Source organism: Amyelois transitella, chromosome 19, assembly GCF_032362555.1.
Source record: "Amyelois transitella isolate CPQ chromosome 19, ilAmyTran1.1, whole genome shotgun sequence".
In the NCBI taxonomy this organism is placed as follows: Eukaryota; Metazoa; Arthropoda; class Insecta; order Lepidoptera; family Pyralidae; genus Amyelois; species Amyelois transitella.
The window spans coordinates 2,490,997-2,504,344 of record NC_083522.1 but is presented as its reverse complement, the minus strand read 5'-3'; the positions used below and the strand labels follow the sequence as shown (position 1 = coordinate 2,504,344).

The following is a 13,348-nucleotide window of genomic DNA, read 5'->3' as shown; positions in this document are numbered from 1 at the left end:
TAAAAAAAATGTGTAAATCTATATGCTATTTAAAAAGGTGAAGGGTCATCAAACTGATTCCTAACAATATAACGTTTACTTTTCCCATATCGATGGTTTACTCACAACGTTTACCGTTATGTAAGTATGTCTGTTTATCAATATGTGACTAATGAAGCCTTGACAAGTACGGACGTCTTGGTGACATCGTTTATGACGGAGTATGAAATATTATTAATCTCTGCCAGAAGAATTATTTAACATACATACATACATATGGTCACGTCTATATCCCTTGCGGGGTAGACAGAGCCAATAGTCTTGAAAAGACTGAATGTTCAGCTCACCACGTTCAGCTATTTGGTTTAATGATAGAATTGAGATTCAAATAGTGACAGGTTGCTAGCCCATCGCCTAAAAGAGGAATCCCAAGTTTATAAGCCTATCCCTTAGTCGCCTTTTACGAAATCCATGGGAAAGAGATGGAGTGGTCCTATTCTTTTTTGCAATGGTGCCGGGAACCACACGGCACAGAATTATTTAAATGTTCTTAATTGTGCAAAAATATTAATATTTATTTATTGGACGACAGATTGAAAAAAGAAAATATAAAAACCTTTGTGTTTATCACACCGAAAAAATTTTTCCTTTCATTATCAAATTCTTAACAGTATTTAATTTGAATGTGATCGTTTTGAAGGTAAGGCAGGAAGAAAATTAAGTGGTTATCAAATTATAAAGATGCTTGTAACACCTTATATGTCGCTCGCTCGCTGCCAACCCTGAAGAAATCTTTTCACGCCGTAAAAGACACATTGAAAATGGTAACCAATAAAGGTTCTTCGTGTAGCTAATGAAATGAATTAAAGCAGATGTAGACTGGATAGAAAAGAAAAATAAATTGGGTTTGACAACGGCAGAAACTCCTTGGTTTACTGCAGAACTACGAAGTAGCGGTGCGACCTCATGGTGTTTGAAGTATCCATAGGTAGACATATACGAGTATGTATGTATATACAACAGAGAATTTGTAGGGAGTCAAGAAAGGGTGCGCTGTTAAGGCGCATCTACACATACCTCATATACCTCACGAAATTTCGTTTCTCTTCTCTCTCTTTCTTCATTGGAGAACTATTTATTGACATTGATTGGAACTTATTTTGGAAGTAATAAAAACTGTACTTGGTTAAATATAATAATATGTTTTTTATCAGCGCCAAATTCAATTATTTTTTATAGCTTCTTTTTTTTTCTTACATTTAGCATCTAGTTAAAAATATATTTTACACTCTTTAAGTATATTTATAATCTGTTTCCAAGGGCTCTCCCCTAATGACATAATAATATGCCTTTTTCAAAACTTCCAATGATAAGTTCTAAGTACATACTCGTACTTCAGTTTTGTACGTAATGCGGGCGTTGATAACAACTTAAGCAAAAGAAGTCATTTTGAATATTTTACATACATAAAGTCACGTATATATACCTTGTGGGATAGACAGCGTCAACAGTCTCGAAAAGACTAAAAGGCCACGTTAAGCTATACGGATTTAAATAGTAATAGATTGCTAGCCCATCGCCTACAAATGGAATCCTAAGTTAGCCTATCTTTTAGTCGCCTTTACGACATCCAAGGGAAAGATATGGAGTGGTTCTATTCTAGAGTCGTTTGTTTCATACGTTGAACTTAGTTTTTGTTCGTGAATAATCTTTGATCATTTTATCGAAACTAAACTATCCGGCTCGTAGGACCATGGTAAATGTGGGAAATCCCATAGCGCACTTATCCTACTCTCACAAATAAACAAAAAGAAATTTAAAATAAGCCATATCTAGAGCTTTTAAATATAGGCAGAACTACATAAGAGTACTATTTCAAAATGTAAAACTAACAATTTTTAGAAAAGAATCATATATGGAATCAGACAAACCTCAATGTTTTTTTATACGCCAATTTTCGTATTCAAAAGACAGTTAATATTTGCACATATTAATGTTTAAGACAGTACGAGTCTATATTTGAACAGTATATCCTCAAGCCAAAAATCAGGGGCCGCATAACCGTACTTTACAGTTGACTCTTATAAAGACCATATCACAGTTCCTACACCATCTAAAAGGTAAACGAAAGCAACTTACACTTGCGAGCAATTCACAACATAATCTGTGGTGAACTGTATAAAACATCAGCCATTGATCCCATAGCACTGAACTGGCCACTAATAAAAAAAAATATCACACAACGGTTCACTTTTGTAACTTCGAAAATGGAACGTGTTATGACTGCTGTTTTTTTTTTATTGAGGGTTGTGGACACCTGTCGGAGGGGTCAGTGAGGTGAAGCGACCGTGCGCTGTTCGCGGGGGCCGGGTGAAGACTGGTGGATTGTTTACGGTCTGACTCGCGTCAGCGCGTCATAGAGCCTTCATTTGTGTGGTGAGGTTTTGTGTGGTTCGTGGGTTTTTTGTAGTCTCTCTGAGGAAAACTTTGACTGGTGAGTGCCTACGAAATTGTAAGTACTATCAAATTATAAGGTTTTTAGTATATATAAAGTTACAAGCACATAAGTAGATCACATATTTAAACCTCAATGGTTGGACAAAGTTAGCAGTCTTGAAAAGACGCGAATGCCAAGTTCACCTATTTATAATTGTTGTTAACAAGATTATAATTCAGAATTTTGTAGGAACTAGTATCCATCTTATCTTACTTACTGTCCATTCTGTCGTCAACATAGTCTATGCCCGTCGGTAGATGAGGCGGCGTGGCCAGTCCGCACATCGGGCATTCCAGTCGGAGTATCGCGGAGAAAGTAAACTGTTCCTTACCACCTTCGTACTGCTTAAGAGGACCGGGATTACAGAAATAGGGAGATGTAGCATACATACATAATTAACATCACTTTAATATTGGAGATGGGACCGAACATAGACTAAAGAAACAGAGAGATGAAACATTCAAACGTAATTATCGTTATTTCATTCAGCACATTCCAAGACTGAAGAAACAGGAAGATGTACTGACTGAATGGAAAATTAAAGAAAGAATAGGTACATAATGTCCCACGAAGGGTTCGACTCGTCTAACTAATATCACTCTTGCTTCTTATTTATGACCTAGTTATTTCTTCTCTCTATTCAGTTCTGACATGGAGGCATGAGATGTTCCTCTTCTATGCTTGAAACCACGGAACCGAAAAGGTCTAGTAGAAAAACATAGTGTGTTTGCGCCACACAGTTAATGCTTATCCTGGTCAGATTGTAAAATTCAATCTATACTTAAAAACTTTTTCGTATGGACCCCAGCACTTTAGAGTAGGACCACGCCAAATCTTTCCCATGGATATCGTAAAGACGACTAAGGATAAAGCTTATTAACTTGGGATTCACTTTCCGGGCGATGGGCTCGTAAGCTGTCAATACATATTTGAATCTCGATTCCATAATTGAGTTATACTGCTGAACGCAGCCTTTCAGTCTTTTCAGGACTGTTGAATCTGTCTTTCCCGCAAGGGATAAAGACGTGATTATATGTATGTATGAATGTTTAAAAACTTAGGATCCTTTTTATCTGGAATTCATGCCAAGGTCGTGCGATCTATTTTAACGTTTTTATTTATAGCTCCATAATCCTAAGCCAACTTGGTCGTCGTTAGCAAATATTTGAGTCACCTAATATTTGAAAACTGATAACAATAGGATATTTCACGAGAAGCAAGGTGATGTCATGGAAACCTTAAGATTAAAGAGACACTGACCAAAATATATACCTACTAGTAAAGATTATTTCGTACTCAAATAATGAAAAAAAAATGTTTGATAAAAATTCGAAATATTTTTTTGCCAAGAAAAGACATCAACGAGTGATTACGGAAGTGGAATATAGAAATTTAGAATACATACATACATATGGTCACGTCTTTACCCTCGCGGGGTAGACAGAGCCAACAGTCTTGAAAAGACTGAATGGCCACGTTCAGCTATTTGGCTTAATAATATAATTGAGATTCAAATAGTGACAGATTGCTAGCCCATCGCCTAGAAAAGAACCCCAAGTTTAGTAAGTAAGTCTATCCCTTTAAATTAAATTTTTAAATTTAGAATATTGGTAATAATCACTAAATCCCTATTTGTATCTCAATTCCATCAAAAAGGTCACCATCACCTCAAAGAAGGAACATGATGAGTTTTTCGGACACCACTGACGCTCTTAAATTAACAGATAAACTGATAAAATATTTATAAAACATTGAATGAAGTATTTGCTCTCACAAAATTTACAGGAGTCTTGGACAAAGATTTGAAATAAAATTCGCAGTTTGGTCATGCATTTATTTAATATATAAAATACAACTTTGGCAATAAGCACACGTCATTCCTTTTTAAATCTTAATAAGGCGCGTTAAATTTAAACCAAACATGTTGATACAACATGTTTCAGGCGACTAGGACCATTTCTTTTAATTAACATTATTATACCTAATCTTTGTCGAAAGAAAAAGGAGAATGCCCACTTTGTAAATGTAACTAAACAGGATATTTCCAAATACTTAAAAAATAGGACCCCGTATAGAATCAATGCATAATTTTTAGTTCTTAAATAGAAATAGATCAAACGATTTTTAATTTTATTTCATGTCTTTACGCGGTATTTAGGGAGCGGAACGAGAATGGGCATTCTCTTTTACAGTGTTTAACTTTAAATAAATTTGTATACTTGGTTTAAATTTACCCTCAGAATATGCCTTGACAGTAAAAGTAGAACTATCTGACTATAATCTCAAGTGTAGCGACTGATTTACGTACTTAATTTTTTAGTGTAATTTTAAATCATTCCAAACATTGTTTTCATGCGTTTTAGATATTGATTAATCAAAATTCAATGGTATTTATGTCATTACACAACTTAAAATTGTGTGATGTCGAAAAATATTTTAAAATTAACGGATTGTTTTATCAGTCAAAGAATTTTCGTATTTGTAACAACACAACATATCTTAATTAACAATCTAACTGACAACTAATCTTATCTTCTAACTTATAATAATATTTTTTTATATTATTAGTAGGTATATAATAACTTAAATATGAATTAAGTTATGACAATGTTTCCGGGTGTATTGTAAGGGCCACGTCATTCTGAGGCAAAGGCGCGTGATTTTTCTTCTTTTCTATCAAGTCTGTTCCCCAGATCCACTGAAACAATTAAATGTAAAGGTTTTAATCGGTCTTTACGCATTAAAAATTCTAAGATTTTGTGAGAACAGCTAGTATGAGCGAGCTAAAAGATACTTTAGTTGTAGTTCAGTTTAACTCCATATTATAAAGTCGCCCCTATTTTCGCTGTCTGTATGTATGTTAATCTCGGAAAATTTAAACCAGTTTGTTCCTGTTTGAAATATTGAAAAGAGGCGTTTTTGTAGAAGGTTTATATCTATAATAAATGTTACCCGTACGAGAAGATGTATATGTATTAACGACTTCAATAAACAATTGACAAGAGAAAAATATTTTTGGAATGGAACGTATTAAATTCTATTTCTGGCTATGTTATCGTAAACTTTAATGAATGAATGATGATCACGCCTTCATACACGTATATCACGCTCGAATTTGTAAGATAATAGGCAGTGAATCCGGCATTTCTATATATGAAATGATAAACTCGAAAGTGTCTATTTATCTTACTTTACTAAGCGTATGATAAAATGCCTAACAAATTGGAATGAAATAAAAAGAAAAACATTATGACGGGACATTTCAACACATCATTTAATTAAGGGGAGAATCCCATGTTAATAAGCCTATCCCTTAGTCGCCTTTTACGACATCCATGGGAAAGAGATGGAGTGATCCTATTCTTTTTTTGTATTGCCTAGAACCACACGACACTGCCGGGAACCACACGGCACTGAGTAAGAATACTTACAACAATGACGGCAAAAGCGAGTCCCATAAAGTAGCCAGCGAGGACATCACTCCAGTGGTGCTTGTAGTCTGACACCCTGGACAGAGCCGTGAACCAGCTCAGCATGACCGCGCAGAACTGCAGCGTGTGCCGGAGCACTCGTGAGCCTCTCCAGACCATGCGCTTCTCCAGGTACAGCTGAAATGTGAATTGAATGAATTAAGCCAAACATTGCTGACCTTGGTAAACTCTGTCAGGCTTATAAGGCATAGATTTACATACATACATATAGTCACGTCTATTCCCCTGGCGGGGAAGACAGAGCCAATCTGAACAGAAACACTGAAAGGCCACGTGCAGCTGACTAAACCGCTTTAAATCTTAATTTTTTATATCATTTTGTATGTCGGTTCATTTTGTGACTATGTAGTAATGTAATGTACAAATTGATATGCAATCAATTAATTAAAATTGAAAAAACTGTGTGTATGGCTTTATGATGGAAAGAGAAACCCGAAATATGTAAGTCTATCCCTAAGTCAAGGCACTAGGCATCAAAATAAAATCGTACTTTTTTTCGAATTTCGGGAAATCCCCCTTTAACGGTATCCCTAGACCACATAGCAGTCTAGGAAGAAGATTGGTTCTGAAGATAACGCGTGAAGAGACAATATATAAACTTGCTTTCGCATTTATTATGTTAGTTGGGGTAATATAATAGTGCGTGTAAATAGTGTGCCGTGTGGTTCGCGGCACCATTAGAAAAAAATATAACCACTTCATCTCTTTCCCATGGATTTCGTAAAAGGCAACTAAGGGATAGGCTTAAAAACTTGAGATTCTTCTTTTAGGCGACAGGCTAGTACCTGTCATTATATAAATCTCAATTTTATAATTAAGCCAAAGCCTGAACGTGGCCTATCAGTCTTTTTTTAAGACTGTTTAAGGCTTTGTCTACCCCGCAAGGGCTATAGACGTAATTGTATGTATGTATATATGAAATATAATAGTGTTCAAAGTTTCTGATGGAGCAGGACTTTGTTAATATTTCTATATAGACATTTTTAAAATGACCACGGGATCTAAGAATATGAACTGTTGTTGTTTAAACGTGATTTTCGCATTAACCAAAATATACTCGTAAAAATTAAAAAGAAACACCAAAATATTGGATTTGGTTAGTAACAATAAAGAAGATATGTTTGGAGATACCGACGTAGGAAATATAAATGTCTGTTCGATAAGAATAAATAGGATTAATGGAAAAATCGTAGATAACCTACAATGATTATTTTTTTTCCGGTTTTATGTTTACTTGTTTATGACCTATGTTAAATTGATGATGCATGCATTTATTTATTCACTTTACTGAAACTTGTAAAGAAAGATAATGTTCTATGAAGTAAAACTGCACTTATTCTAAATAATCACTGCACTTATATATTTGTACTCATTGACATTTAATGTGTTATATAAATTACAAAATTAATATGAACTTAAAACATTTGTACTAAGATATATTTAAAAACGTAGTTCCCGCGTCATTCTCTTTCTTTTTATAATATATTTTTTTTATAAGTGTCCAGTTCTAACCTATTGCAATCTGTTGCTTATTTCAAAGTGGTTGCGTGATTGTATTTTCAAACAACCTAACTATAATAGGCAAACGTTTGTTAGCCATGCTGCCTTATTTTTACAATTATTTTTTACTAGCTTTTGCCCGCGACTTCGCCCTCGTGGTTTCTTTTTTTTGCAATAAAGTAGCTTATGTTCTTCCCGAAGGTCAACACTATTTCTGTACCAAATTTCATCAAAATCGGTTCAGGGGTTTAGTCGTGATGGCGTAAATGACAGACAGACCGACAGATTTACTTTCGCATTTATAATATGAGGGATTTTGTATTCTCTGTACGCGTTGTAGTGGCCGTAATGGCACAATAGGATCTGGCAATAGATCTGTTATCTATACTAATATTGTAAAGCTGAAGAGTGTATTTGTTTAAACGCGCTAATCTCATAAACTACTGGTACGAATTGAAAAATTCTTTTTGCGTCGAATAGACGATTTATCGAGGAAGGCTTTAGGCTATATAACATCACGCTGCAATTATAAGGGGCAAAGAAATGATGGAAAATGTGAAAAACACGGGGAAAATTTTTCATCCTTGAGGGCTTCAATGATGCCCAAAATAACTATTCCACGCGGACAAAGTCGCGGGTACAGCTAGTATTTACATAATTATATTTAGTGTTAATTTACTGCGTTAGCTTTTGCGCGGGGCTTCGCTCCTGTGAGAAATTAAAGAAAAAAATCTTTTTTGTGTTTATTCGTTACGAAATTACAAATATACAAATCTTTTCTTTTTATTATTAGTTTGGATTTCTGTGTTCTTATAGTATGGTGTTAAATCATAATAAATTTCACTTCTTTCATCTTTCTTTCTCTGGTTAGCTTTAAAAATCTTGTTAAACATCCGTTCATCCATTTTGTTAAAATCCATGCATTTATATCAACAGATATACCTCTAAGGTATCCCTTAGACTTCTAAAGAAAAAAGTAGGTATACCTATAGAATATGAAAATAAACTACTGCCAAGTAGACCATGGTGAAGGCGGCCCAGGCGGAGTGGCCGCTCAAGAAGGACATCCTCATGTTCTTCGTCAGCATGGGGTGGTTGCTGGTGCAGTGGTAGTCTTCGGATTGGATGTAGCGGTGTTGCCATTCCGGGGCGCTGCAGTTTATTGATGGCTTGCACAGCTGGAATAGGTTTATTGCAACATTTATATGTATATATATATATATAATAATTAATAAATAATTTTATAAAATTAATAATTAATAATATAAAATTCTAGTGTGACAATCTCCGTTACCGTACTCCTCCGAAACGGTTTGACCGATTCATTGAAATTTTAATCTGATAATCGGCCAACATCTATTTTTCATACCACACAGTTGTCCACCCTTAACATGTTTTTTAACTAGAAATTACTTTAAAATTATTTATAATGCAAAACAAAGTTTTCCGGGACAGCTAGTATATATATGTATATATTGCAATGTGCAAATAGTAACAGACATACGGGCTAAGGTTGATCTGTGAAGGTTGGCCCATAAAAAGGCCAAGTCAAACTAGATTCGTGTCCAGTTACCTTAGTTTTAATTTAAGATTACTTAATAATTTATGTTTGTAAGAGGAAAACGCGGGGAAAACATTACGATGAAAATAACTTATGTTTAATGGTTGCGCCGAGTGTGTCGTTCCCATGGATGTCATGAAAGGCGACTAAGGGATAGGCTTACAAACTTGGGATTAAAGGGAACTTGGGAGGGAACCACACGACACACTAGAAAAATTATTTTGAAGTAATACGATTACCTTTAGCATACAAATACAAATGTGACGTCATACTATAATAGTAAACTACTTACATCAAAGAAATGTGGTCGTGGTCTTCCAATGGTGTTTTTGGCCACGTTAGCCGTAAGTTCGGTGAAGCAGACTCCAAGACTGAAGGAGACTAAGGCGCAATACGCGCTTCTAATCCAAGCAGGAAGACGTACTCCGAAGCAGAGTTGATCGTCGCGTTCCTTGCGGAGGTACGCCCATTCGCAAATGACGATCTAGAAATAAAAATGTTGATTAGAGAGACTTATCGAAAAAAAAAACAATTAACAAGGTCTCTCTTTTTGAGAATTTATAATTTTGAAAGTTATTTAAAAGCTTTGCACTTTAAGGTTAATGCATGTACTCTTGATGTAACATTTCGCCAGGACGATCTCCATTAAAATTTTGCATACATTTAGAAAGAGTACGTAGGACATGAGGTACTTCATATGCAGAAGGATCCTCGGGTGAAAGCCATTAATAATCAAGAAATAATACTTCTGTTAAACATAGAGATAAGTACTACCGGGAGTTACATGTGTACATATGATAATAATAATTGATGTCACTTCGACAATATCCGCTCCATTCAGAGATTTATCAGATCAATCGTGTTTGTTCATTCAGCCTGCATTCGTCTGGGATCTTATACAAGGGGAAGTTTGGTACGGAACTAACAAAGGTAACAATTTAAATGTAATTATCGTGCTTACAGAGAAATAAAGCCGAGAAAGTTTCATATTAAGGCAACTTAAGTTTGTTACCTTTTTGTTGGGGTGTGCGTGAAGTTGGCATAACAACTTTCAGCATATCAAATTTTTATAAAAGTTCTATTCGCATCCACAATAGTTCTATAGTTCTTGGTGGTTTTTAGAAGTAAAAGATCTAGTAAAATGAATTTCTTAAAAGTTTTTGAAAAAATGATATGCCACCTTCCGGTAGTATATCAGTTCGGACCAATTGCAATTTTATTGGTTGTTAATTAAGGGTCACTTTTATAGTTCTAGGTACTTCTAACAAAAAGTTCTGGCTTATTTGCTCTGGAAAAGAATATTAATGGGAACATGTAGCTAGACGATATGATTTCACAAAATTGAATAATATATTTATATTACTGGTACAGAAAAAAAAACTTTCTTGTTTTAAATCTTGTAGGTACACCAAATCAAAATAAATATTGACATAAAAAAATGTGTGAGAATAAAAACAAGCCCAAAACAGATGAAAGTTCAATTTAACAGTATTATATGAAATTCTTTCGAAAGAGTAAACATTTTATTCTCGCAAAATACAAACTGTAATAATAGTCTAGTAATGTAACTTATAAAAATCATAAATCATAACAAATAAAAACATTTTTTATTATAGAAACATCAATCTCTCCCAATACTATCACCATATCAATACTTTGATGAAATTATCGATGTTATTATAACATCTAAAAAATTATTTTGTAAGTCTAGGCAATCAGAACTCTTCTGTTTTACAAAGAACAGGTATACAAAAACATCAAAACCTAGACCAGAACTCTTACAGTAAGACGTAAGTAACATATACGAGGGAAAAGAGATAGAGTGGTGCTATTCTTTTTTGTATTGGTGCCGGGAACCACACGAGTACTTACAGCCAAAATAGGTAGTCCAAGTCCAAACACCCTCAGCATGAGCACAGTCACAGTGTCCTCCCTGTAAGGAAACATGAGGGTCTCGTCTCCACAGAAGAAGCCCCGTTGGAACGGCATCCAGAGGAAATTTGTTATGAATATACATGCTGTCACTGAAATAAGAATGAGACTAGTGAATTACTGTAAGTAATGTCTTAGTAATTTCTGCCCTGACTGCACGTTCGTACTTGAATGTAATTTGTTCTGGGAATATTTTGTTTACTCCAAGATACTATAAATTTTCTTTGTTAATCCTACTAATATTATAAATGCGAAAGTTTGTGAGTATGTCAGTATGAATGTTTGTTACTCTTTCACGCAAAAACTACAGAACCGATTACGATGAAATTTGGTATGTAGGTAGCTGAAGACCCAGAATAACATTTAGGCTACTTTTTATCCCGGAGTTCCCGCGGGATTGATTCCACGCGGACGAAGTCGCGGGCGGCCTCTAGTTTATAATATTTTAATCAAGGCACAAAACCGAATAACACTTAAATTAAAAGGTTTTTAATTTAAATGTTATTGTTTCTAACGCATCCAATCAAAATTAATTGGATGCGTTAGAAAATACATCAACTAAGGAATAGGTTTATAAACTTAGAATCATAATTTCTTAAGCAATCTGTCACTATTTAAATCTCGATTGTATTATTAAGCATACCAGCTGAACGTGGACTGTCAGTCTTTCAAGACTACTGACTCTGTCTACCACGCAAGGGCTATAGACGTGATTATATGAATGATCGAACAGAAAAATAATTTATTATTCCGTTCCTGTAAAACATGCCCAAAAAAATTAATGTCTACTTATATACATTTCTAAAAAAAAACGACTTTACGCACTTGCTACTAATTTAACCAACATGCAACATATTTTCACAATGGCACTATATCTTTCCCAAATAAAAAAAAAATTATACATTACAAATTAATTAAAATAACACATTTAATAACTCACATCCGGCCAACATGAACACATCGACCACCACTTTCCTCAGCACGTGTACAGACGCGTCGTCTTTAGACATAGTGGCACAGATGTGTGTTTGTCTGTCAACAATCACTATCGCACTGATTCAACGCTGTGTGACACGACCCTTATGTACGAAGTACTATCAGTACTATTGGACGTAGATGTGGTAAATATTGGATGCGTTAGAAAATATATTTAGAATGGCCATTAATTAATTCCATTGGTAGTATGGCTTTTGAAAAGACTTTAGTGCGGCTTACATACTTGACATTCCTCTTTTAGGCGATGGGCTAGCAACCTATCACTATTTGAATCTCAATTCTATCACTAAGCCAAACGGCTGAACGTGGCCGTTCAGTCTCTTGATGACTGTTGGCTCCGTCTACCCCGCATGGGATGTAGACGTGATTATATGTTATTTTATGTTTAGCGCTGTCATCCCTGGTGAACTGACAAGCTCTAATGGGCGTCAAATGATTAATTTTATTTATCTATCGTTTATCCTACAGGTTTTAAAATCACAGTTTTGACATGTTGCGAGTACAAAACAGGCAGACAGAAATTATAAAAAACACAGTTTTGGCTTAATTTTTTTTTCAATATTTTTGAAGTACAGACATATTACAATATATAATATGTATAGATATAATAATATTCTGATTCTTAATACTTAAATTATGGTCAACTCAATGCGAAGATTTTGGACGTTCTATTAAAGTGGTACAATAGCAAAACCAGAAATCTGGTCGAGTTTAAAGTTACAGCTAAAATCAATTAATAATGTTTACATGATGAGGTTTTGTTTTTAAATATTTATTCTCTCCTGGTTTTGGCGTATTCCCAGTTGCACCCTCCGCGATTAAGCTTCTATTGTCTTTTTTATTTAAATTATTGTCATTTATGTATATTAACTTATACTACGTATAGGCATGACAATGATTATAAAATGAAAATATGAAATGATTACTTAGTTATTTATGACCTATCTACAATTACTGCCGTGCAACCTTCACGGGCCGTTGGTCAGTAAATCTGTTTTCAAGCTAAATTTACTCTGTGTTACTCCAATTTGCTTTGTTGATATATCATACTTTCATTTGTCACAAATAGATCATTGTATCATGGACAGTTATACGTTAATGGTTGTTCGATTTCCGGAAAATTGATAAACAAAGTTAAATATGCCTTTCTGCCTCTTCGTGGGAGGCGAATGAAATAAATAAATTTATACGGGACCAATACACAGACTTATCTAGTATTAAAGTAACTTCAAGACTTGTGTTATGGGATACTACGCTATTATATTCAATACCTAAGACCCCATGCCAAGTAGCATTATTTTATACAACGGGTTGGTTGTTAGGCGTCAGGCATGAAGCAGAACGTAGTTAGGCCTGCCCCGGGCTCTTCTCCAGAGAGATGATGATGTAACC

The 13,348-nt window shown here is 34.7% G+C and overlaps 2 protein-coding genes across 2 annotated transcripts in view; both read right to left on the bottom strand.

Annotated features, from left to right (window-relative positions):
• The window catches only part of LOC106137262 (hillarin), a 53,554-nt gene extending 51,211 nt beyond the window's left edge, over positions 1 to 2,343 (bottom strand). Inside the window, exon 1 of the mRNA XM_013338063.2 lies at positions 2,119 to 2,343. The gene's annotated coding sequence lies outside the window, so the exon portion shown is untranslated. The remainder of the gene's footprint in view (positions 1 to 2,118) is intronic.
• A 1,948-nt stretch (positions 2,344 to 4,291) lies between these two features.
• LOC106137279 (putative phosphatidate phosphatase) lies at positions 4,292 to 12,035 on the bottom strand. Its single transcript, XM_013338084.2, has 6 exons — positions 11,901 to 12,035; positions 10,901 to 11,052; positions 9,321 to 9,512; positions 8,478 to 8,645; positions 5,908 to 6,084; positions 4,292 to 5,174 (listed from the first exon to the last, which is right to left on the bottom strand). The coding sequence occupies exons 1-6, from the start codon at positions 11,968 to 11,970 to the stop codon at positions 5,076 to 5,078; spliced, it is 858 nt and encodes a 285-aa protein (XP_013193538.1). The 5' UTR covers positions 11,971 to 12,035; the 3' UTR covers positions 4,292 to 5,075.
• Between the last annotated feature and the right edge of the window lie 1,313 nt (positions 12,036 to 13,348).